This window comes from Myotis brandtii, unplaced genomic scaffold (assembly GCF_000412655.1).
Source record: "Myotis brandtii unplaced genomic scaffold, ASM41265v1 scaffold112, whole genome shotgun sequence".
NCBI lineage: Eukaryota > Metazoa > Chordata > Mammalia > Chiroptera > Vespertilionidae > Myotis > Myotis brandtii.
The window spans coordinates 15538676-15560326 of NW_005353838.1; the positions used below are offsets into that span (position 1 = coordinate 15538676).

A 21651-nucleotide genomic window follows, 5' to 3' on the forward strand; every position below is an offset into this window, starting at 1 on the left:
TGTTCTGCAACCACCGCCAGTTTGATCTTCCTAGACTGAAACATTGTGCCCATTAAATATTACCCATGCCTTAGTCCTGACAGCCACCACTCTACATTCTGTCTATAAATTTGACTACTCTGTGGACCTCATGTAAGTAGCATCATAGCCTGTTTGACTGGAGTAGCTCTTCTCAGTGTGGGTATAATGATAAAGTCAAGGGTTGGGGTAGTAGCTGAAAGGTCGGTGCTCCTCCCAGAGGTGCAGGCAGGTGGCCCCTTCTCTTCTGGCCTAAGTGGTGAGAAGTAAAAATCATTCCCACATTGTGTGAATTTGTGCTTTTTTGCTAGAAAAGATGAACTTCTCTCTGTTCATGTCTGTTAGTGTGACCTGTGCTGTTCCCAGGGGTAGGACAGGGTTTTAAGAGCTATTTAGTTGAGGGTATGACTCTTTTCCCTGCGGGGACAGGAAGAAAATTGAAAGGAAACCTGATTCTAATGGCACTGGGAGTCCACTTGGGATGTTTATTCTCTCTTTATTACCTGCCTCAGGTAGCCGAAGAGATGTTGCCCAGAGTCCTGGCTTCCAGGTCACCTGAGGCGACATTAATGAGCTAGTGGGAAAACTCCGGTTGTTGTAACCCTGGCACCTGGGAAGGCTCATGGCTGTGCAATGCAGACCTGTGTCATCCCTGGACCTGTTTGTGCCTAATGAGAGTGCTAGGAAGCACTGCATATACAACCGGCATGTGGTTTCCAGGAACTCATTCATGGGCAGGTGGATGGCCTTGCTCCACCTGCCTGCTGCCCTAAGGGTCACTGATGGCCACTCTGGCTGCCACACTGGGCTCTGCTTTTCCTTGGCTGCACCTAAGAGTATCTGGCTTTATCAGGTGTCCTGCTGACTGTTAATTATGCCTTCCAACTGCAGGCTGCCTATGGTTGTAGGAGAAAAGGAACTCTGTGTCTCCAAAGCAGCAGCTGTGGGAGTTTGTGTCCTGCCTGTCCTACTCCCTCATTCCTCCTCACTGACTCTACTGCCTTTGCTCTGGTCCCCTATCCCTGGGCTTCGCTCACACCTGCTGTGGGCCCAGCTGAGGTCTGCAGAAGACAAGGGGCTCAGCCCCAGCCCAATCACAGACAGCCTCAGGCCCCTGTGCAAGTGTGCCAGGTGGTGGTGAGGCCTGAGGGAAAGAACTAGGATTCCCAGCATGAGGGGAGGTGCTGGGCTTCATGAGAGTGCAGCTGCTGGAGCCAGCCTTGAAGGAGAAAGTAGGGTTACCCTGGGTACTGGGGGCAAAGGCAAAGGAAGCACAGGCAGCCGGGCTTGCAGTTGGTCCTCCCTCTCATATCCCTCTCCCTCCCGGCTCCACTTTCTCCCTCTTATTGTCCCCCCTCCTCATTACCTCCTTCACTGCTCCCCCATCCTCACAGCGATGTTGTACCCTCAGCCTCACAGGAGTGGCCCACAGTGCCCTGGACCACATCACAGCGCTGGCGTCTCTGTTGCAGACCTTCCTCTCATAGATCATCATGCTGAGGCCAACCCTTTTTGTCTTTATAACATTTGAGTGGCCAGTTCGGGATGGGAATGTGACTGCCACCTGGGGGATTTGACCCTGGTGGGGAAGAGGGAAGATGATTTTGAAAGTACTGAAATGGGTGCCTCTGGGTATGAGTCAGCACATCCAGTGAGAGGAACATGGAAAGGCTTCTGTTTTTGAGGATCCCTTAACGAATAGCATTTTAGTCCCAAATGGGCTATAGAAACCATGGCCAAACAGCACGTGTTCCTGGACGTGAACAGCCAGCCCACCTGAGAGAAATCTCCGTCAGTCAGAACTGTGTTCTTAGAATGGGGGAGGTGTCGGGGTAGGGGTGGCTGCCTGAGAGGCCTCTGCATCTGTGAATTAGGCCACCTAACTGGCGGCTGTGCTGAGGCACAGAGCTCCCGGGCAACTCCCCATGTCACGGTTCCGGCCTTTATGCACATGCTCAGTTTTGCACTGACTGTGCCAGGCTCCTGAAATGCTGTGCATTCTTCAGTGAAGAGGCACTGAATCTGTGCTTTATTTTCGATTTAATCTTTTCAAGAGAAATGCAGTGAAGGAGGTGGCAAAGACAGCTCCTAGCATCCATCTGCTGATGGCAGGGCCCTGCATAGGTTGTGATCGGCCTCAGGGGTGGCAAACCCCCACAAGGGCCAGGTTGCTATAGAGAGGCAGCGTGAAGTTTCTCGCTGCACCCCTCCACCGTGGGAAACATCTGTGTGAGAGGACCAGTGCCTGCCTGTGCTCAGCTTAACATGGGTCACATGAGCACCTGGAGATTCTAGCCCTGGCTGACTCCAGCTCATCTGCATGTGGAGCCTCCTCCGTCCTTTTCCCTGCTGGCCCCAGCTGTCGTTTGTTTAGGTTTGGTGTCTTACCAGCCTCAATGTCAAGGAAGAGAAACAAGAGCATGGTGAACATCTGTGATTAGGGATCTGCTGAGCAGGGCATGGTGAGCCCTGAGACGGCCTCATCCTGGGTGTGGGCAGGTAGCTGGAGGTCTGAATAGGCTGCCCGTCACCATTCTTCATTACATGCCTTGGGACATTTCATGGTTCTAGTGACTAGCAAAATTTAAGGGTAGACTGGCACAAAACAGGTTGGGCCATTAATGGTCCTTCATTACATGCCTTGGGACATTTCATGGTGCATCAGTTCTAGTGACTAGCAAAATTTAGGGGTAGACTGGCACAAAACAGGTTGGGCCATTAATGGTTAATAAAAATCCACCTAAGACCATTTCTGTTGAGGCCTGTTAACACACGGGAGACTGGAAGGTACTCCTCATTGCTGGCTGTTTGGTTTTTATTTGGAGCCAGGATTTAGTTGTGAGTGAACTGCAGGAATCATTGGACATCAGCTCCCTATTTCCTGAGACAAGGGGAGTGGGTGATCTTTCATATTGTTCTCATTTTCACATTTGCTACCATGAGTCTGCCGTATATTTAAGATCAGGAAGACACCCTTGACTTTCAAAAGGAGCCTTTGACCCCTGTGGGGTACTTGCATGTTTGACCATTAGACATCCTTGGGCTCCTGAGCAGGTTGTGGCTTTCACACCCCCCTCCTCCCCCCGCAGAGTGTGCACATGGCCCATGGGACTCCCCCGTGCTGAAATACAGGTACCTACCTGCAACTCCTGCCATTGTATGGGGTACCTCTGGCTCCAAGAACTTGACGTCTGAATGGTCATGACCTCAGCATTAGTTATTTTGCAGAGTCCAGGCCCAGGGAGGTTGGTTTTTGAGCAGCTTTGTAAGCGTCCCTTTGGTGGTGTTAATGTGCTTTAATGGAACTTGACTGCTAGCTACCATTTCTGATGACTGGTTGGTTATTGATCCATAGGATTTATCAGAGGCACTCTGAGAGGGTCAGGTGACAGTTCCCTGGAGGCGGGAAGGTCTCTGTCCTCGGCTGGGGCTGTGGATGGGTACCTGTCCCCAGTTTCAGTCCTTCCATGTAGCAGGGTTTTAGTTCACTTTTGAGAGTAGACATTTGGCTGGGCTTCCACCTGAACATTCGTTTATTCACTTCTAAAGTCAGAGTCAAAGAAGCTGAATTCCAGGAACCTGTGCTTTGATTCTGAGCTCAGTATTGGCTTAAAAGTAAATTCAGTGTTAAACTCTCATTGGAGTAATGGGATTTATTGTTATTGAGGGTTTTTTTCTTAGAAAAATTAAGTTGTAGACATCTTTTTTAAATTGCTCATAATAGTTTCAATCTGCAAAAAATAGCTTATCAACAATTCTTTCTCTATAGAATAGTCTTGACCTTCACTCATGTTAGCGAGATACTAGGTGCAAATAACTCTATGGATTTTACCTAACATGAAAATTAGCACATCTCAAAGACCTGGTTTGTATTCTGAAGACTATACTTCGTGACACATTCATTCATTCCCCATGGAGGAGCCTTCCTGGGTGCTGACAGGCAGTTCATATTTACGATTCCACAGAGTGATGCGTGATTGGGGTCAATAATGCAGATGATCTTTATGTTGTAGTTTACCCTTATTTCCCTAAATCTGTGAGTCTAGAGGACCGCTTTGTCCCAAGATCAAGAGACAGGCCAGAAATGTGACGTGACATTGTGACGGAGGCTGCCAGGGTCTGATTTGTTCCCATCACTTTTGTTTTATGGGCTTTAATATAAATCTAATATTGGGTAATGTCCATCCAAATGGGAGGTGGAATGAGATCATACAGTGTAGCTCTGGGGCATTTTGGGGAATCTGAGTTGTTGTTTGTACTTGCTGCTTTCATTAAAACTCCATGACAATATTGTTTTTCTGGGAGTTCTGTAATCCTGTGAATTTTAATCACCAGTATCTGTGGTGGTTGTTTCCAGTCTTTTTGTAAAGATAATTGAAAGATCTCTCTTTCCTTCTGGGTTCTGGCTCAAAAATAAATGTTGAGAAAGACTATTAAGCAAATTTCTGCCTGTTCCTCATTTAGAAATTAAATGAATACTGAGCAGCTGAAAGGGAACCCAGGCTGTACTTAGGGCCCTTGGGGTGTAGGTAATACCAGTGGGGAGAGACACTTCATTATAAAAGCTGTTGTCGGAATATCGCTATAATACTGTCCTGACCTGAGCAGCAGCAGGCAGCCCGCCGGGATGCACGTTTCTTGAGATTGCCAACGCAGGAGGGCAGGGCTGTTGACACGACTGGTGACCCAGGAATGGGGTGTGCCTCTACTGCAGACACAGCGTGTGGCTCTTGGGCAGTTCCTCTGTGTCTATTCAGACAAGCAAATAGGTCTTCAGGCGGAGTTCTTCTTCATGTGCGCCTGTCCTCAGTGAGTACAACGTCAGCCCCCACAGTGCAGCTCAGAGCATGGTGTCTGGGATCGAAACTAAAAATAAGGGGCATGTTTCACCCCCACTTCATTTATTGTTTTGTCACAAAGGTGTAATTTAGTTTCCCTCCTAAGCAGTAAGAAAGCCCCACCGGTTTGAATTGTTTGCACAGTTCTAGCTGATAGACAGTTCTCAGGAGCTGGAGCTGGGCACTCGACCCAGGTTTTGCTAACTGTTGGCTACCAACACTGCAGAACTAGGAAGCCAGTTTCGTGGTTTAAAACTCCTGGAATTCATCCCTATGGTCTGTTCTGTGAGTGCTGTTTCTCTGGAAGACCACTGGGGGCCTCGTTTTGATCTTAGGATGACATTGCAACATTCAGAAGGAGTCAAGGTCTTTCAGAGGAAGACAGAAAACAGACAAGAGGCTTGTGCCACGCTGTTCTAAGTGTTTCCCGGAGATTACCTCCTGTAGTCCTCACAGGGAGGAGTTCAGTACTTGAGTGGAGGAGGGCGGGGGGTTGAGGAGCAGAGCCAGGTTCATGCCGGGCAGGCTGGCCTCAGCACTCTCCTCTGACCCCGTGCCATTTGCCATCAAGAGTGTTGTCAGGTGGCAGGAAGGGCATGGAATGTGCCTGCTAATGTCCACTGTCCCCAGTTCATGTAAGTTAACTACAATATATTTTTGTTCTATAAGAAAGCTCTTAGAAGTGACCCTTGGTATCCATGGGCCTGCCTCTGATTTTTGTCACCAGGTCTTAGGAATTTCTATTCTCGAACACCACAGAAGTAGAAACTGCCTGCTGACTCTGTCGCTGTCCCCACGGTCAGCAGTGGGCATGCTCACTGTGGTTCTGCAGTCTGTCTGTGTTTTTTCCTCTGTCTCTAGCTCATCCCTTTTCATCACTAGGTAGTATTCCAGCATGTGAATGCAGTTTGTGTTCAACTCGGAGGTACATCGGGCGTGGCGAGCCGGGCTGTCCTGCGGGACTGCCATACACATTCCCTAGAGGGCTTTGGGCAGATTTGCCCCATGTCTCTTGGGTGAGTCCCAGGAGTAGGAAGGCTTTGCCTTAGGGTGAATGCTTATTTCACACTCTTTTGTGTCATTCTCAAAAAGGCATTCCCAGCTTGCAAGATGACATAAATAAATCTCCCTGTGTATTTTTTTCTAGGATTCAGTCATTTTTATTTTCATTTTTAACACTTAAAAGGTCAGGAGACATCTGGGCCCCGAGCAGCCCGTTTGCATGGGCACTGCACAGAGTTGGGGTAGAATCATAGGAAACGCAGGCTGTGGGACAGGACCAGCCCCAGTGGCAGCACCTACACAGAGGTGAACTGGTCCTTCGCTGATTCTGTCGTGTGTGTGTGTGTGTGTGTGTGTGTGTGTGTGTGTGTGTTGGTTGGTTCTTGTCTCAGCCCCAGGCTCTGACCCATCTCCTTCCCTCCTGCAGCACCAGCAGGAACTGCTGGCCCTGAAGCACCAGCAAGAGCTGCTAGAGCACCAGCGGAAGCTAGAGAGGCACCGCCAGGAGCAGGCGCTGGAGAAGCAGCACCGTGAGCAGAAGCTGCAGCAGCTCAAGAACAAGGAGAAAGGCAAAGAGAGTGAGTGTCACGTCTAGGCCACACCAGGGCCTTCCTCAGGTCGAGGTTATTTGTGCTCCACTTGCTCCCTGGTCTTAGCATGAGGTGTCACTGCAGGGTCACTTCAAGTGGCTGTTTCAGTAGCTCTCAGCTTCAGCCTTGATAGTGACTTTATCCTCATTTGGGGGCTGCAGGAGCAGTCAGCATGACCTTTGGGTTGACATAAGCATATTAAAGTATATTTGGCAGACTCCTAATAGGTTGGAAAATATTAAAAAACCAAGTGGGTATGCGTTTTACCCGTGAGCTCAATCCTAAGTATTTGAAAGTTCTTTTCTTTTGAGAGCATTTTGTGGATGCCTTGAACACAGTGTTAGCTTGTGGGACACCCGTAGCTGAGAGGAGACATCGTGACCAACCCCAATTCTGCTTTTTATAGTGGCTGTTCCCCTATGTCTGATACCAGTGTGGTCTGTTATCCTTAGAAAGGCCCAGACCTGATCTGAGCCTGGAGGCTGCTCTGTGTGCTGTTCCCCTTTGGAAAATTTCCCGAGTCTCTCAGGGAAGAGGCCACAGCCCCCTCTGCTGACTGCACGGCCACTGGACAGAGATTGGCTTGGGCTTGCACAGTGACATGGACACAAGGTGACTGGCCTGAGTAAGGCCTGGTGTATTGACAGTTGCAGCGTCCCGCCCAGACTGTGATAAAAGGAACACTGCCCCCAGGAGTATTGTGCCACTTTCTTTTGACAACTTGTTGCAGTGACACATCAGGGCCTCCTCAGCAGAGCCGTGTCCACAGTCCTTGCCTGTCAGCTTCCACCCAATGCCCGTGCTCAGCTAAACTTGTTTGTCCCTGGTCACACTGAAATAAGTCAGGTTGCATATCTGTCCCTGTCAGGGCTTGGGCATTGATGGTTGGGTGAGTTGCCCATCCAATATTCACGAGTAAAAGAAGAAGACTTTATATGCCTCACCAAGATGCAAAACCTCTAAATTCTCAAAAGTCCTTCAGTTTCAACTTCTGAAAATGATTAGCCATCTGTACAAGTCATTTTAACAAGCTTTTGTTTAAATTTAATATCCAATTCCACAACAGCATTTTATATTTTTAAAGTCTTCTTGTAAAGTATATTATTTGAAACTAGAGGCCCGGTGCACGAAATTCATGCGGGGGGGGGGGGGTATGTCCCTCAGCCCAGCCTGCACCCTCTCCAATCTGGGACACCTCGGGGGATGTCCGACTGCCTGTTTAGGCCCAATCCCAATCCCAGACTGCTGGCTCCCAACTGCTCGCCTGCCTGCCAGCCTGATCACCCCCTAACCACTCCCATACCAGCCTGACCGTTGCCTAACTGCTCCCCTGCCAGCCCATTCACCCCTAACTGCTGTCCCCTGCCAGCCTGGTCGCTCCCAACTGCCCTCCCCTGCCGGCCTGGTCACCGCTAACTGACCTCCCCTGCCGGCCTGGTCACCACTAACTGCCCTCCCCTGCAGGCCTGGTCACCCCTAACTTCCCTCCCTTGACAGCCTGGTCACCGCTAACTGCCCTCAACTGCCCTCCCCTGTCGGCCATCTTTGACCACATGGGACAGCCATCTTGTGTGTTGGAGTGATGGTCAATTTGCATATTATCTCTTTATTTGATAGGATTATTATAAAGGTCGTTGTTATTGGTGTATGATAGACATACAGAAAAGCCCCCAATCTTCAGTTTATAGGGAACTCTTGGGGGAAACTGCCCTCAAGGACCATCCTGTGTTACCGTCCCGAAGTACGAGGACAGTCACCACTCCATTCTCCTTCCCAAAGGTAACTGCTCCCTGACACCTAACACCCCAGAGTCATCTCTCCCGCTTCCAAAATGAGTGGGATCATTATCTAGGGGCTCCTGCGTTTCCCTTCTTCGCTTGACGCTGTGCTTGCGAAGCCATCCTCACTGGTGTTCATGTGCTTTTACTGCAGATCAGCCCCTCATGGACACACCGCCATGTGTGTCCCATGCACTGCAGATATTCGGGCTGTTTTCTGATCAGGGCTGTCACAGTAAAGCTGCCGTGCACGTCCTTGGACATGTCTCTGGGTGCAGATGAGTCCCTGTGATGTCGTATCACTGAACCTTAGGGTAGTGTGTGTTCACCTTTCATACGTGATGCCAGATGGTTGTCCAAGCCTCTGTACCAGTTTTTGCTGCCACCAGCTGTGGGACAGTTGCTGTTGCTCTGAGTCCCCGCCAGCGCTGGTACTGCCATCAGTCACTGCCGTCAGTTGGGTGTAGCAGCTCCTCATGGCTCCAGCATGTTTCTCTGACTACCAGTGAGATGGGCACCTTTTGCTATTCCCCATTGTTGAAGTGTGCCCATTTGTCTAATGCGCTGTCTTCCTTTCTCTGAATGTGGAGTTGTTCATTTTATGTCACTCTCCTAACATAAGTTCAGTCCTGACATAATTTATCTATCCTTCTTAAATTAGAATTAGATTATAATAAAATCTGTACTATTATGCCTCTATTGTTTTCTGCATTTTATAAATATTTTCTCTTTATAAAGGGCATTTTTTTGTTCTAAAAGTATCTAGCTAGTGTATTTATTCTCTTTATTTTTAGTTTATTTCTCTATTTGTAAGTTCATAGTAATTGTTTTTATACATAAAATTAACACCTTTTACAATCATTTGTTATTACAGCAGTTTACTTTTTTGTTTAAATATTTTTTAAAATATGTTTTTATTGATTTCAGAGAGGAAGGGGGAGAGAGAGAGAGAGAGAGAGAGAGAGACCTCAATGATGAGAGGGAATCATCCATTAGCTGCCTCCTGCATACCCCCTACTTGGGCATGTGCCCTGACCAGGAATCAAACTGTGACCTCCTGGTTCATAGGTCCATGCTCAACCACTGAGCCACACTGGCCTGGCCAGCAGTTTACTCTTAAAATAATAAATATTTTCTTCAACTCTGATAGAGCTTCAGTGTGAAAAGCACATCAGGAGAGTTTATTCTCCCCGTGAGATCTGACTTTTGTGCGATATTTGAAAGTAATGACTAACTGAGTGGCATAGTGATCTGTACCACAGCAATGAGGTGTGGTGATGACTGCAGGCTCAGGGGTGGCCCAGTTGAGATCCAGCAGTGAGGACAGAAGGCTGCCAGGAGGAGCTGCACTGTAGACTCTGGTTGGCTGCTAGCATCCTTGGTATTGGAGCACAGATTGGGGCCCTGCAAGGGGCAGATGGGGCACATGGTGTCAGTCACCCTTGTCGCTCTCACTGCATGGCCCGCTGGCTCAGATGACACTCCTCTTCTACACCACTGCCTGTCTTATGTGTGCTGACTTCTTTCAGCTGAGGGAACTTCCTGGCTGAGGGTGCAGCCAGGGCACTGACACCATGAGGGATACGTGAGAGGTGCAGCACGTGGAGCCAGGTATCCTGGCATGTTTATGTGGATTGGAGTGTGGACAGCGGAATTGTCATTTCTAAAACTCCCGGTGAGTCTACTGTGTGGCCAGGATGAGAACTAGATGATTCCTCTCGCTCTGTGTTAGGAATCTGCATAACCTAGAGGCTCCGGGGCCTGTCACATGTGGCCTGGCCTACTATACGGGTGCTGCCTTCCACTTCAGAGAGCCGCCACCATAGACAACAGCACCAGGCCTTGTAGGGGGCACTGTGAGGGGCTTCTGTTGTGAGCAGGAAGCTTGCATGCAACCCAAAGCCGCAGGAGTGCATGCAAGGCTGCTGTTACATGTGGCCTGCCAGGAAGTCCTCTGTCCTCATTCTCCCATGCTCTGCTTGGAGCTCAGTGATCCTACACATTTTTCTTTAGGGGGAGGAAGTCATTGCTGCTTATCCAAGGATGGATGTTTAACGTATCAGATAGTTCGTCTGCCACAACTAACCAACAAAATACCAGTTTTTCAGATTGCTTAAAAGCAGCTCATCTAAATTAGTCCTTGTATTTACCAGAATCTTCCAATACAAACAAACAACATCTTAAGCCTCACAAAATATGAAAACCCTTGACTTTAGAAAACATCTTAGATCTGTTTGCAAGTCAGAAACAATCTCTGCAGCCCTTGTGGAGCAACCCCACTCAGCCCAGCCAGAGTGCCGGAGTGTCCTCTGCTTCTTTCCAGGCTCGTCACAGCGTAGCACCGGTGGTTTCCAATGTGTGGATTTGGGTGGTCAGGTTTTATTAGTAGTAGTAAACTGTGTACAGTGTGAGGATTTGGCACACTGGGGTCGGCTCTGCCGCCTTGAGTGCGGTCCTGTGCGAAGGCCCTGGCGTTGGCGGCTGTGGCCCTGCCTGTGATCAGGCTCCTGGTTACATACTTGGAAATGCAGGGCACACTGCTGTCCAGATTCTTGTTTTTTAAAATTAATTTCTTTTTAAATACTTAATTTTGTTACATTTGTAAACATTTACAGTACTTTTAATTTTAAATAATTCTGCAGGTGTTTTTTTTTTAATTTCTGATACCATTAATACCATTCATTTGAAAGAATAGTGAATTCTCAGAATTTGTGGGAGTTATGGTCAGCATTGATACACGATCTTTAATCAGTTAAGTTTTAGTTAGATTTACTACCTTTAAGAATCTGAACTACACTGTCTCTTAATATAAATTTAAAAGCAAGTCTTTGTTCTCTGAGCAGGTCAGAATAAGCATGTCGACTCTCATCACTGTCCTTTATAATAGCCTGGTTGAGAGTAAGGGGCCTTCACTAGGAAACTCATTTACTTTGTTGTAAAAATGGCTCAAAAGGCTGGAGTTAAGACTGAACATCTGATCCTGAAAGTGATCCATTTGTTCCATTTCCTTCCTCAGAGGAACGTGGAGCATAAAAAAAGGAGTTAGGTTCAGGCACAGGCAACTGAAGGTAGCAACAGATTTGTTTAATTCATTGTGTCCACCAGCTCATTCTCCAGCCCCTCAGCCTGGGCCCCCACCTGGTCAAGTCCTCCACCATCTGCTGGACCCCGACCTGCTCAGGTTCTTCCACCCATCTGCTGGACCCCCACCTGGTCAGGTTCTCCCACCCATCTGCTGGACCTCGACCTGGTCAGGTTCTCCCACCCATCTGCTGGACCCCCATCTGGTCAGGTTCTCCCACCCATCTGCTGGACCTCTACCTGGTCAGGTTCTCCCACCCATCTGCTGGACCCCGACCTGGTCAGGTTCTCCCACCCATCTGCTGGACCCCGACCTGGTCAGGTTCTCCCACCCATCTGCTGGACCCCGACCTGGTCAGGTTCTCCCACCCATCTGCTGGACCCCGACCTGGTCAGGTTCTCCCACCCATCTGCTGGACCCCGACCTGGTCAGGTTCTCCCACCCATCTGCTGGACCCCGACCTGGTCAGGTTCTCCCACCCATCTGCTGGACCCCGACCTGGTCAGGTTCTCCCACCCATCTGCTGGACCCCCACCTGGTCAGGTTCTCCCACCCATCTGCTGGACCCCCATCTGGTCAGGTCCTCCATCCATCTGCTGGACCCCTACCTGGTCAGGTCCTCCACCCATCTGCTGGACCCCTACCTGGTCAGGTTCTCCCACCCATCTGCTGGACCCCTACCTGGTCAGGTCCTCCCACCCATCTGCTGGACCCCTACCTGGTCAGGTCCTCCCACCCATCTGCTGGACCCCTACCTGGTCAGGTCCTCCCACCCATCTGCTGGACCCCTACCTGGTCAGGTCCTCCCACCCATCTGCTGGACCCCTACCTGGTCAGGTCCTCCCACCCATCTGCTGGACCCCTACCTGGTCAGGTCCTCCCACCCATCTGCTGGACCCCTACCTGGTCAGGTCCTCCCACCCATCTGCTGGACCCCTACCTGGTCAGGTCCTCCCACCCATCTGCTGGACCCCTACCTGGTCAGGTCCTCCCACCCATCTGCTGGACCCCTACCTGGTCAGGTCCTCCCACCCATCTGCTGGACCCCTACCTGGTCAGGTCCTCCCACCCATCTGCTGGACCCCTACCTGGTCAGGTCCTCCCACCCATCTGCTGGACCCCTACCTGGTCAGGTCCTCCCACCCATCTGCTGGACCCCTACCTGGTCAGGTCCTCCCACCCATCTGCTGGACCCCTACCTGGTCAGGTCCTCCCACCCATCTGCTGGACCCCTACCTGGTCAGGTCCTCCCACCCATCTGCTGGACCCCTACCTGGTCAGGTTCTCCCACCCATCTGCTGGACCCCGACCTGGTCAGGTTCTCCCACCCATCTGCTGGACCCCAACCTGATCAGGTTCTCCCACCCATCTGCTGGACCCCTACCTGGTCAGGTCATCTCACCTATTTGATGTGTCCCAAAGTGGTCTAGATCCTCCCACCTATCTGCTTGGTCCCATCTGGTTTACTGTACTTCATATCTCTCTTCCTGTTTATCTTTTTATTTACCTGCCTTTTCTTTAGACAGCCCCCTGCCCCACTCCACCCTGTAGTTTGAGACTTTGTCTCTCTTATGTTGGCCGGATCAGTACTAGCACATAGTAAGGTCTCTATAAATCCTCTCAAATGAATAAATGATAATGTACATGAATTATTTTAAAAAGTAGAAATTTTGAGACATTTGGTTTTTGTTTATTGAAGAGGCGTTATTGATTCCAGAACTTCGATTTACAGTGGAAAAATCCTTTGAGAGGTGAGTACATAAATCAGAACCAGCAGCTTCCTTTTTGAATTGTATCCTCATGAAGTACAAAGAAGAAAAGAAGATTTCCTTTGCACTCAAAGTCGCAGGTCTGTGCCTTGGCATTACTTGTTTGCTGCAGGCAGGCCTGTGGGGAGCTGAGAGGACGTGCATTTGGGTCATGCCCACTGGCCCCTGTGAGGAGGGACCCGTAACTCAGCCCCCAGCTAAAGGTGGCTGGAGGAGGCCAGTCAGGGTCACTCCTGTGACCACATCACCGTTGGCCACTTCTTCTAAAGTAGACTTGGTTGGACAGGTCAGGGAGGCACTGCATCATTTGTTTAGTTCATTTAGCTGGGTAAGGAGCCTTTCAGATCATTTTAAAGATGAGGAAGTCTTGTTTGGGGAGTTGGGTTTGTTTTCCTTTGATTTCATGAGAGCCTGGTACGGTGCCCTCTCCCACCCTTGAGCAGGTCAAGGAGCCATGGTGCCTGCAGCTGCCCTGTAGCCCCTCAGCCCTGCAGACACCCCTCCTCCTATGAGGATCCTTTCAGCAGCTCAGGGGACAAGGGCATCTCGGTGTCCCAGCTTGGTGGGTGCTTAGCATAAATGGGCCATCGTCTCCACTGGGCAGTGCATGTGCCCTGGCCACACCTTCCTGCCCTTGGTTGTTACTGGGATTTATTGTGTGCCCTTCCTGCTGGGGCTGGGCATTTGTTTTTTGCCTTTCTCAGAGTTCAGGAGCCCATGATGCAAGCTTGAGGGTGTGGCCAAAGCAGGGAGAGGCAGTGACTTCCTAAATGAGAGATGTATGAGGTTCTCTCTATTCCTAGAGCGCCTGCAGGTAAGAAATACCATCCCTCCCATAAAGGGAAAGTGGATCCATGTGAATAGGTATTTCTTGAGGTTAGGCTAGCTAACAGGGATTCTCATTTGTTGGAAATTTTTGGGATGTGTTCTTATCCTGCTCAGTGAGAACTCTGCTTCTTGTCTTGCTTTCCATTACTCCTTCTGAGACAGCAGGTGTGGAAGGACCTGAAGGTTATGTCCTTTGACTGGCCATTGGGGTTGTCTTCACCCTCTTCCTTCTCATTATCATCATGCAGTTTGATCACTTTCCTGCAGTGCCAGTGGCACTAAAACATGCCAAGTACTGAGAGATTAAGTGGTAATCTCAACTATTGATAAAGATGTAGGGGACCTGCCCCTGGTGTGTGGCCAATAGGAAGTCACAAGTATTTAAAGGCATTTGGAAGATGCTCCAAGGACTATAATATTAAACCTGTTAGATGTCATCATTTTGATGGTCTCTCCTAAGCACTAATTCTTCACATGGACAGTGTTACTGACTCATACATGTTCTTTGCAGCGTGGTTTCTAACCACAACAAAAGGAAAATCTAAGGATGCCCCACAGTCAGGACTTGATTTTGTAAACTCTCTTTCACTCACTGTGGGAATGTTTTCCCACCATGAAAATGCTGTTTGAGTCTATACAATGATGGGACATACTTAGGCCCATCATTGTTGGGGGATGGACACAGATTCTGAGTAATCAATGGCAGCTCTGAGGAAACAGGGTAGATGTTCACAGGTTGGGTGTGGGAGTGTGAGTTTGGACTTTAATTTCTGTGTGTCTCTTTTGAGATTAGCTTGTTTGTGCTACTTTCAAGACACCCCAACTGGGGACACCAAGAGGCTCTTGTCCCTTGAGCTGCTGGAAGGATCCTCACAGGAGGAGGGGCATCTGCAAGGTTAAGGGGCCTCCAGGGCAGCTGCAGGCACCATTGACCCTTGACCTGCTCTATGGTGGGAGAGATTATGGCCAACCAGCAACCCAACAAACCACAAAGCTCATGACCTTGACTTTAGTCCAGTTGGTGAAGTACTCTCTGCCTCAGTAGCTGCAAGGCTGGAAGAAACAGAAATGTGCATTCGATATTATGTGTTATATATAATGTCGATATGATTGCAAAGGAACCTGCTGCCTTATGGGTTCAGGAGTGTGGCAGCCTGCCCAGGATGCAGGCTTCATCCCTGTTGCCGTTGCCATGGGAGGGACGTGTCAGTGTGTACAAAGCTTCTGAGATTCTGCCTCTAGTGCTGTAGTGAGAAAGAAACCACTCTGCTGCCAGTGCTCAGTCCAGAACTTATTTATTTATTTATTTTTATTTTAGAGAGGAAGGGAGAGGGGAACATCCATGTGAGGGAGAAACATCAATCGGTTGCCTCCTACACTCACCCTGACAGGGGAGGATTCAACCTACAACCTGGGTATGTGCCCTGACCGGGAATCGAACCTGCCATCCTTTACTGTACAGGACAACACTCCAATCAGCTGAGCCACCCAGCCAAGGCCAGAATGTTCTTTTATGTAAGAACTAGAGGCCCAGTGCATGGATTCGTGCACCGGTGGGGTCCCTCGGCCTGGCCTGCGCCCTCTCGCAATCTAGGACCACTCAGGGAATGTCGGACTGCTGATTTCGGCCCAGTCCCCACAGGCCAGGCCAAGGGACCCCACTGGTGCACGAATCTGTGCACCAGACCTCTAATATGCATATAAGATCTTTGGTTAATCTCTTCCCGCCCTCCCCCCTTCCCTCTGAGATTTATCAGTTGGTTCCATGTGTCCATGCCTGTGCGTTGAGCATCTGCCCCCCTGGTGGTCAGTGCACATCATAGCTACTGGTCCAATGGTCGCTTAGGCTTTTATATAGAGAGAGATATTAAAGCTTCCTTCAGATGTGGGTTTGTGTGAGGGGATAGTCTGTCTTCATATTGATTGCTTCTGCACTTCTGGTAGAATGCAATTATGTAAAAATCCTTGGTGGGAAGAGGACCTCTTATTAAAGCTTCTTCTGCCTTCTCCTTACTTGGAGAAGCTTCCATGGTGTCAGCAGCCTCCTGAATTACAATCTCAATGTCTCCAGCCCCTTTATACCATTTCAGGGCAGAGCCTCCAGTCACTGCCTTGTGCTTTCTCCCATGCCAGGTGCTGTGGCCAGCACAGAAGTGAAGATGAAGTTGCAAGAGTTTGTCCTCAATAAAAAGAAGGCGCTGGCCCACCGGAGCCTGAACCACTGTATCTCCAGCGATCCTCGCTACTGGTATGGGTAAGTGGGGTGTGGGCAGGGCCCCAAGCATGCAATCTGTGATAGATTTGAGTGGCACCAGTTCTGCTCCTGGAAGGCAGTGGGAGGGTGTGGAATTAGACACTCCCAAGACAAATAGCAAACATGCTATGAAGGACGAGGTCTGGTGGTAAGACGCACTGCAGTCACCCAGAGGAGCGTGGCCCTCTCTTAAAATGACCAGAGCTGGGGCCTGCCCATCGTTCTTGGCTTTCCTGGTCTTCTCAGGCCACAAAAGGTTCCACTTCATTTGAAACTCTGGTCTCAATTGTCCATAGGCACCTTCTGAATCTCTTCCCCAGGTGTTATTGATTCTTAGGGAGTCAGTAAACCCCTGCAGTGTGTTTATTATTTTTACATAAGAGCCTATGACAGAGACCATCAAAGGGCCTGCTCATGCTGGAAGTCGAAAGTCCTGACCTTGTCAGTGGTGATGCCATGTGCAGGGGGAATGTTCTGTCAGCACGGTTCCAGGGCGCTGACCGTGGACACAGGCCAGGTTTGAAGGGTGTGGCGAGCTTGTGGCTTTTAACACTGACCAAGGTGCTTCACAGATGTTTGCTTTATATTTAGGTTTCTAATGCTCGCCCGGGTAATTTCATGTTGGGAGAAACCCATAGGGTAGTTTTTATAAATCAAAATGTGACTACCATTAATTTCATTGGGAAAAAATGTAGCTGTCCTCAAGCTCCAAAGTACTAAAACACCAAATCCCATTGAGGTAACCCCACTTATTCCCTTAGATGACATATCAGGTATCTCAATGCAACCTGAAGGCATTTTGTCCCCAGGCCCTTTTCTGCTCCCCTTGGCTCTCTGTGACTGCTCATTGCTGGGACACCAGGCTGTGCTCGTGCCATGACCTGCTGTGGTATTTATACAGCTCAACCAGTGACAGTCACACAGGAAGGAAGGCCGTGGGGGTCCATGCAAAGTCATAACAAAGTCCTGAGCCCAGAGCCACCTGAGAGGGTGGGTTCGTTAGAAGTGCTGGGGCAGTGCACTTGGAGACCCCACATTTGGTAGCACCAGTCTGACCTGTGGTCTCTCCACTAGTAATAGTCACAGGTTTTGTCATGGGAAAGATCCACTGTCTAGGCTGGGGTGGCAGGTGGATGCTGGCTGAGTGAGGGTAGCAGTTGGGAAATGGCTGTGGTGGTGTCCACGGAGCTGAGCTGGGGGCAGCAGTAATGAATCTGGGGTGGGGTGGGGTGGGCTCGGCTCAGGGACCAGGAGGCACAGAGAGGAACCTGGATTATAGACCTGTAAGGGGAATAGCTGGAGGGAGGCTGAGACAGCTGGCGAATAAGCTTAAAAGAGATGACCATGGGGTGAGGAGGCCCCAGGAACCTATCCAGAAGAGGAGCAGGGTCAGCGAGGTGAGCCCAGGCAAGTCAGAGTGGGAGGCATGGCTTGAGCACATCAGGGTTGTTGGATGGCTGCCACAGGGCCCTGGAGGAGGGTTAGGGTAACTGTGGGGCTAGGAGAGACTAGGCGGGTAGGAGTAGAGGCCATGGTGGTGGGCTCATGGATGAGGGGAGCATGGAGCCCACAGGCTGGGAAAGTGCATCACCTGCATCCAGAGGCTGCAGAGAATGGGTGGCCTCTGGCAGAGACCGGGCAGGAGCTGTGAGGTTGGAAGTGTAGGGGCTTCTAGGGAGGGGTCCACAAGGAATGGCTGGGAGTAAGGAAGGGAAGAGGACAGGACTTCGGGGCTCACCTGTCTGGCAAGTGGCTGCCCCTAGGATACACTGTAAAACTGATTTGGTAGAGGGTGTTAACCCCCAGACCTTGGATGACATTGTGGGAGATAGTCCCTGGGATGAGGCCTTCGGGGTCTTAGTACAACTGCAGGTTAACAGGAGGGCTTTGTGCCTGAAGGAGAGGCGACCCATGATGAGGTTGCAGCTGGCCCATGGGTGTCCCTGTCCCAGCCTAGGCTCCCAGCCCAGGTCGCAGGTGGTCCCCTGGAATATGAGAACGTCCTCATGGACTTTTGTCCCTGTAGCAGTGGGGCGTGGCCTGGCGGGGCTGGTGCCAGGCGCTCGATGGACCAGCCCTGCTCATTGACCTGGTCTCCGTAAGAGACACCTTCTTTACACTGCTTTGCTCTTGAACATTCAAATATCCACCTGTAAGCACTTAGAAGCTCACATTCTTAATTCAAATAGCAGCAGGTGCATGGATAAGAAGTCCTGTGTATTCAAATAAATAGTCTAACAAATTCCAAATAAGTTTGGCAAATTTGTTTTCAGTCATTAAGCAGATTACACAGTTTGAATTTCACAGAATTCATTACACCTCTGGTACTTCCACAAGACTCAGTTGGCAGTTCCACCAGGACAGAGCTTGCTAATGGTTGTCCAGAGGGCAGCCAGCACCCTCCCTCTGAGGCCTCCCTCTCCCCTGAGCCTCCTTATGGCAGCCTGCCTGCCAGCCATTTTAAGGATTCTGAGTTCTGCATGGCTGTTCATAAAGAAGTAAATGTATAGATCAACTCCAGGGCAGCCTTTCCCTCCCCACAGAAGGAAAATGTCTGCAGTGATTGTGTCCTGGTGGAGGCATGGGTGAAAGCTGCAGGTTCTCTGCTGGAGGGAAGTACCACGTGGCTTCTGCCCTCAAGGACCCACAGACAGCTCCAGCAGTCATCCCAAAGCCCTCCCATTTCCCCTTACAGCCACTCCCAATCACACCTTTGGTTTCTTACACCTGGAGCCCCACCTGTCTGCCCCTGGGCCCTGTCCCCCCAGGACAAGCCCCTCTGTCGGTGGTGACCCTGGTGGCCAGAGTACAGACGAAGTCAGGAGCCACCTGAGAGCAGTGGCCTGGCAGAGACTTCTCAGCACCGGGTCAGGCGGCGGTGGAGGTGTGGTCACATGATCTGCCTCTCTGTCGGTGTTGGTTTTGGTTTCCTTTCAGGCTGGCCCCAGAGAGGAGGCTGGTCTGCCCAGGAGACCGTCAGCTGAGCTGGAGCTGATGTCAAAGCGGGGACCATTCATGGGGACAGTGTCTTGGACTTCGGTGTGGCTTGCTCCAAGGAGCCAGGCTACACTGGGTCCATGCCCCACACTCACTAAGCCATGTCTTTGCATGTCATCCCCAGGAAAACGCAGCACAGCTCCCTGGACCAGAGCTCTCCGCCCCAGAGCGGTGTGTCGGCCTCCTACAACCACCCGGTCCTGGGCATGTACGACGCCAAAGACGACTTCCCTCTCAGAAAAACAGGTCAGTGTCCCTGTCTGCTGGTGTGAGGATGGGGTGGGCTCTGCACCTGCACCCCCCATATCCCCAAGTCCACCTGGCACTAACAGGAAGCCCTTGCTTATTTTAAATAGGTGCTACTTTATTAGAGCATCATTTTAAACAATATTCTTAAGTATTCCTGTGTGATTCATACCAAAAGCAATGAACGTCATGTATGTGCACCTACTTTTTAACCCTCAAGCTCATTTGTAAACATGCAAACTTACTCTTCTTTTGGTGGTGTGCTGTACTTTGTCCCAGCCTAGAGTGTCCCCTGGTGGGTGTGGGAACACAACTGCTCCTGTGACGGGCCTCGAGGTCTTCTATTGTTGGCTCTCAGTGCTGTCTCTGGGCAGAGCCCATGCTGTGGGGGTGGTCGAGGCCCTGGAGTTGGGGGAAAAGCTGTATGAGAAAGACGTCAGGGACATTGCAGGGGGAGGTCTCAGGAGTTTGAGCAGCACCTTTGTAACAAGCCAGAGGGGAGCAGCACCTCTGTCACAAATGTAAACAGGGTGGCGGGCCTCTTGGACTTTCTGCAGCATTGGTGGTTTAAGCAGGCAGTGGCATTTAAGAAGATGAGAGTGCCCTTGGCAGTTCACTGGGGCTGAGGAAGGGCAGGGCTAGAGCAGGAGGGCCATCCAGAGCTCTGTCTCGGGGAGGCCAGGGCCTGAACAGCAGCAGAGCCTGGGCCACAGGGCAGTGTGGGTAATGTGGGGACACCTGCTTAATGGGAATAGTCTGCTGTGCAGCTGTGTTTTTGTAAAAACAAACTTTGTGTTATCAAGAAGATTTCGGTTAATTCGGGACAGAAATGTTTTAAAGCAGTCACACCCCAGGTCTTTTACCCCAATGATGAGGCATTGGGGGTGGGGGCTCACCTGCCAGCCCACCCTAAGACTGAGATGTGGGGCCTCTCAGTAGGTGGAGCTGTGCCCAGAGAGGGGTCAGACCAGGATGCAAAGCTGGAAGTTGCAGGGAAGGAGGTTGAAGCTCAACCTCAGCGAGACTTGACTAGCAGTCGAAGTGTGTGAGAGGAAAGGGCACAGCAGTACGGCCATGTCCCTGGTGCTGACCCCAGAGCCTTGACTAGATGTTGGAGCCCCTCCCAGCCAGAGGTGGGGTCCTGCGAACAAGTGTAAAACCTTTAAAGCTGAAGGTGGATGTGGGGCTTCTGTCCTTTCCTCTTTACTTTGAAGGTGTGGTTCTCACTCATCATCTGCCAAGAATGATCTTGAGTTCCCCTAAAAAGAGCGTCCACCAGCTGGACAGAAAGAAGTGTCTGTCAGGGTCTGGGGCCCACCCTCCAATTGCCCTTCACAGCCCCTTTAGGAGCTGTAATTAACCAAGTGCAGACCTGCAAAGCTGGAGTCCATGGTGAGTGGTGGGCACCGGGCTGGGAGGGAGACTCAGGTCAAGGCCCTGCCTCCTGTGCGGAGGGTGCTTGGTGCCCAGGGAGCTTAATCAAGAAATGACTGCTCTGTCAGTTATCAAAAGACATCAGTAGCACATCAATAATATTAATAATACGAAGATTTCAGGGAAAATGTTTAAATGAGATCTTGCAATGAGATGTCCTGTGTCATCCTACGGGTGTCTTCTTTCAAACACTGGACATCTAATTAATTCTAAATAATTTACATCTACATTTCTGCGGAAACAGTCAGTTATGTGAAACTCTTTAAATGAAATGTTAGTTACAAAATGCCTTGGATGAATTAAAATGATCACCTTTAACAGGTGTGATGTACAATTAAATAATCCCATGATTTTACCTTTAATTTCTGTTGCCCTGCACACAGTTTGCCCACCTGTCCATCCTTAAGAGGCAGTCTCTCCCCTGACCGGTTTGGCTCAGTGGATAGAGCATCAGCCTACAGACTCAAAGAGGCAGTCTCACGGTGTGTGAGCATGTAACATATATCCTCAATCTCACTGCTCTCCACACATCCTGCTCTCCTGCCTGGGCTTTGGTGGCTTCTGTGGGTGACACTCTCGCCTGTCCTGTCTCAAGAGAAAAGCCCATCCATCTGTCCGAGTATTTGCATCCTCAGGGGAATTGGAGCACCCTGCCTGCCCAGCTGCCTAATAACTAGGGAGCTCTTGGCCTCCTATGCCTCCCTCAGGTAGCCTCCAGTGACAAGCATCTGCTTGTGTTTTCCTGAGCTGTTAGGGCACTCTTGATCCTTTCCCCAGCCAGTGACCCATTCCGGCCAGACTTCTCACCCTCAGCC

The 21651-nt window shown here is 50.2% G+C and overlaps 1 protein-coding gene across 10 annotated transcripts in view; it reads left to right on the plus strand.

The window, feature by feature from the left end:
• HDAC4 (histone deacetylase 4) overlaps positions 1-21651 on the plus strand; it is a 202532-nt gene that overhangs the window by 113588 nt on the left and 67293 nt on the right. For 9 of the 10 annotated variants that reach the window (XM_014546907.1, XM_014546900.1, XM_005857710.2 and 6 more), the window contains 3 exons: positions 6286-6436; positions 16039-16159; positions 19281-19402. In XM_014546907.1, the coding sequence (XP_014402393.1) occupies positions 6286-6436; positions 16039-16159; positions 19281-19402 (394 nt within the window). The remainder of the gene's footprint in view (positions 1-6285; positions 6437-16038; positions 16160-19280; positions 19403-21651) is intronic. The other variant, XM_014546903.1, reaches the window with a different exon arrangement.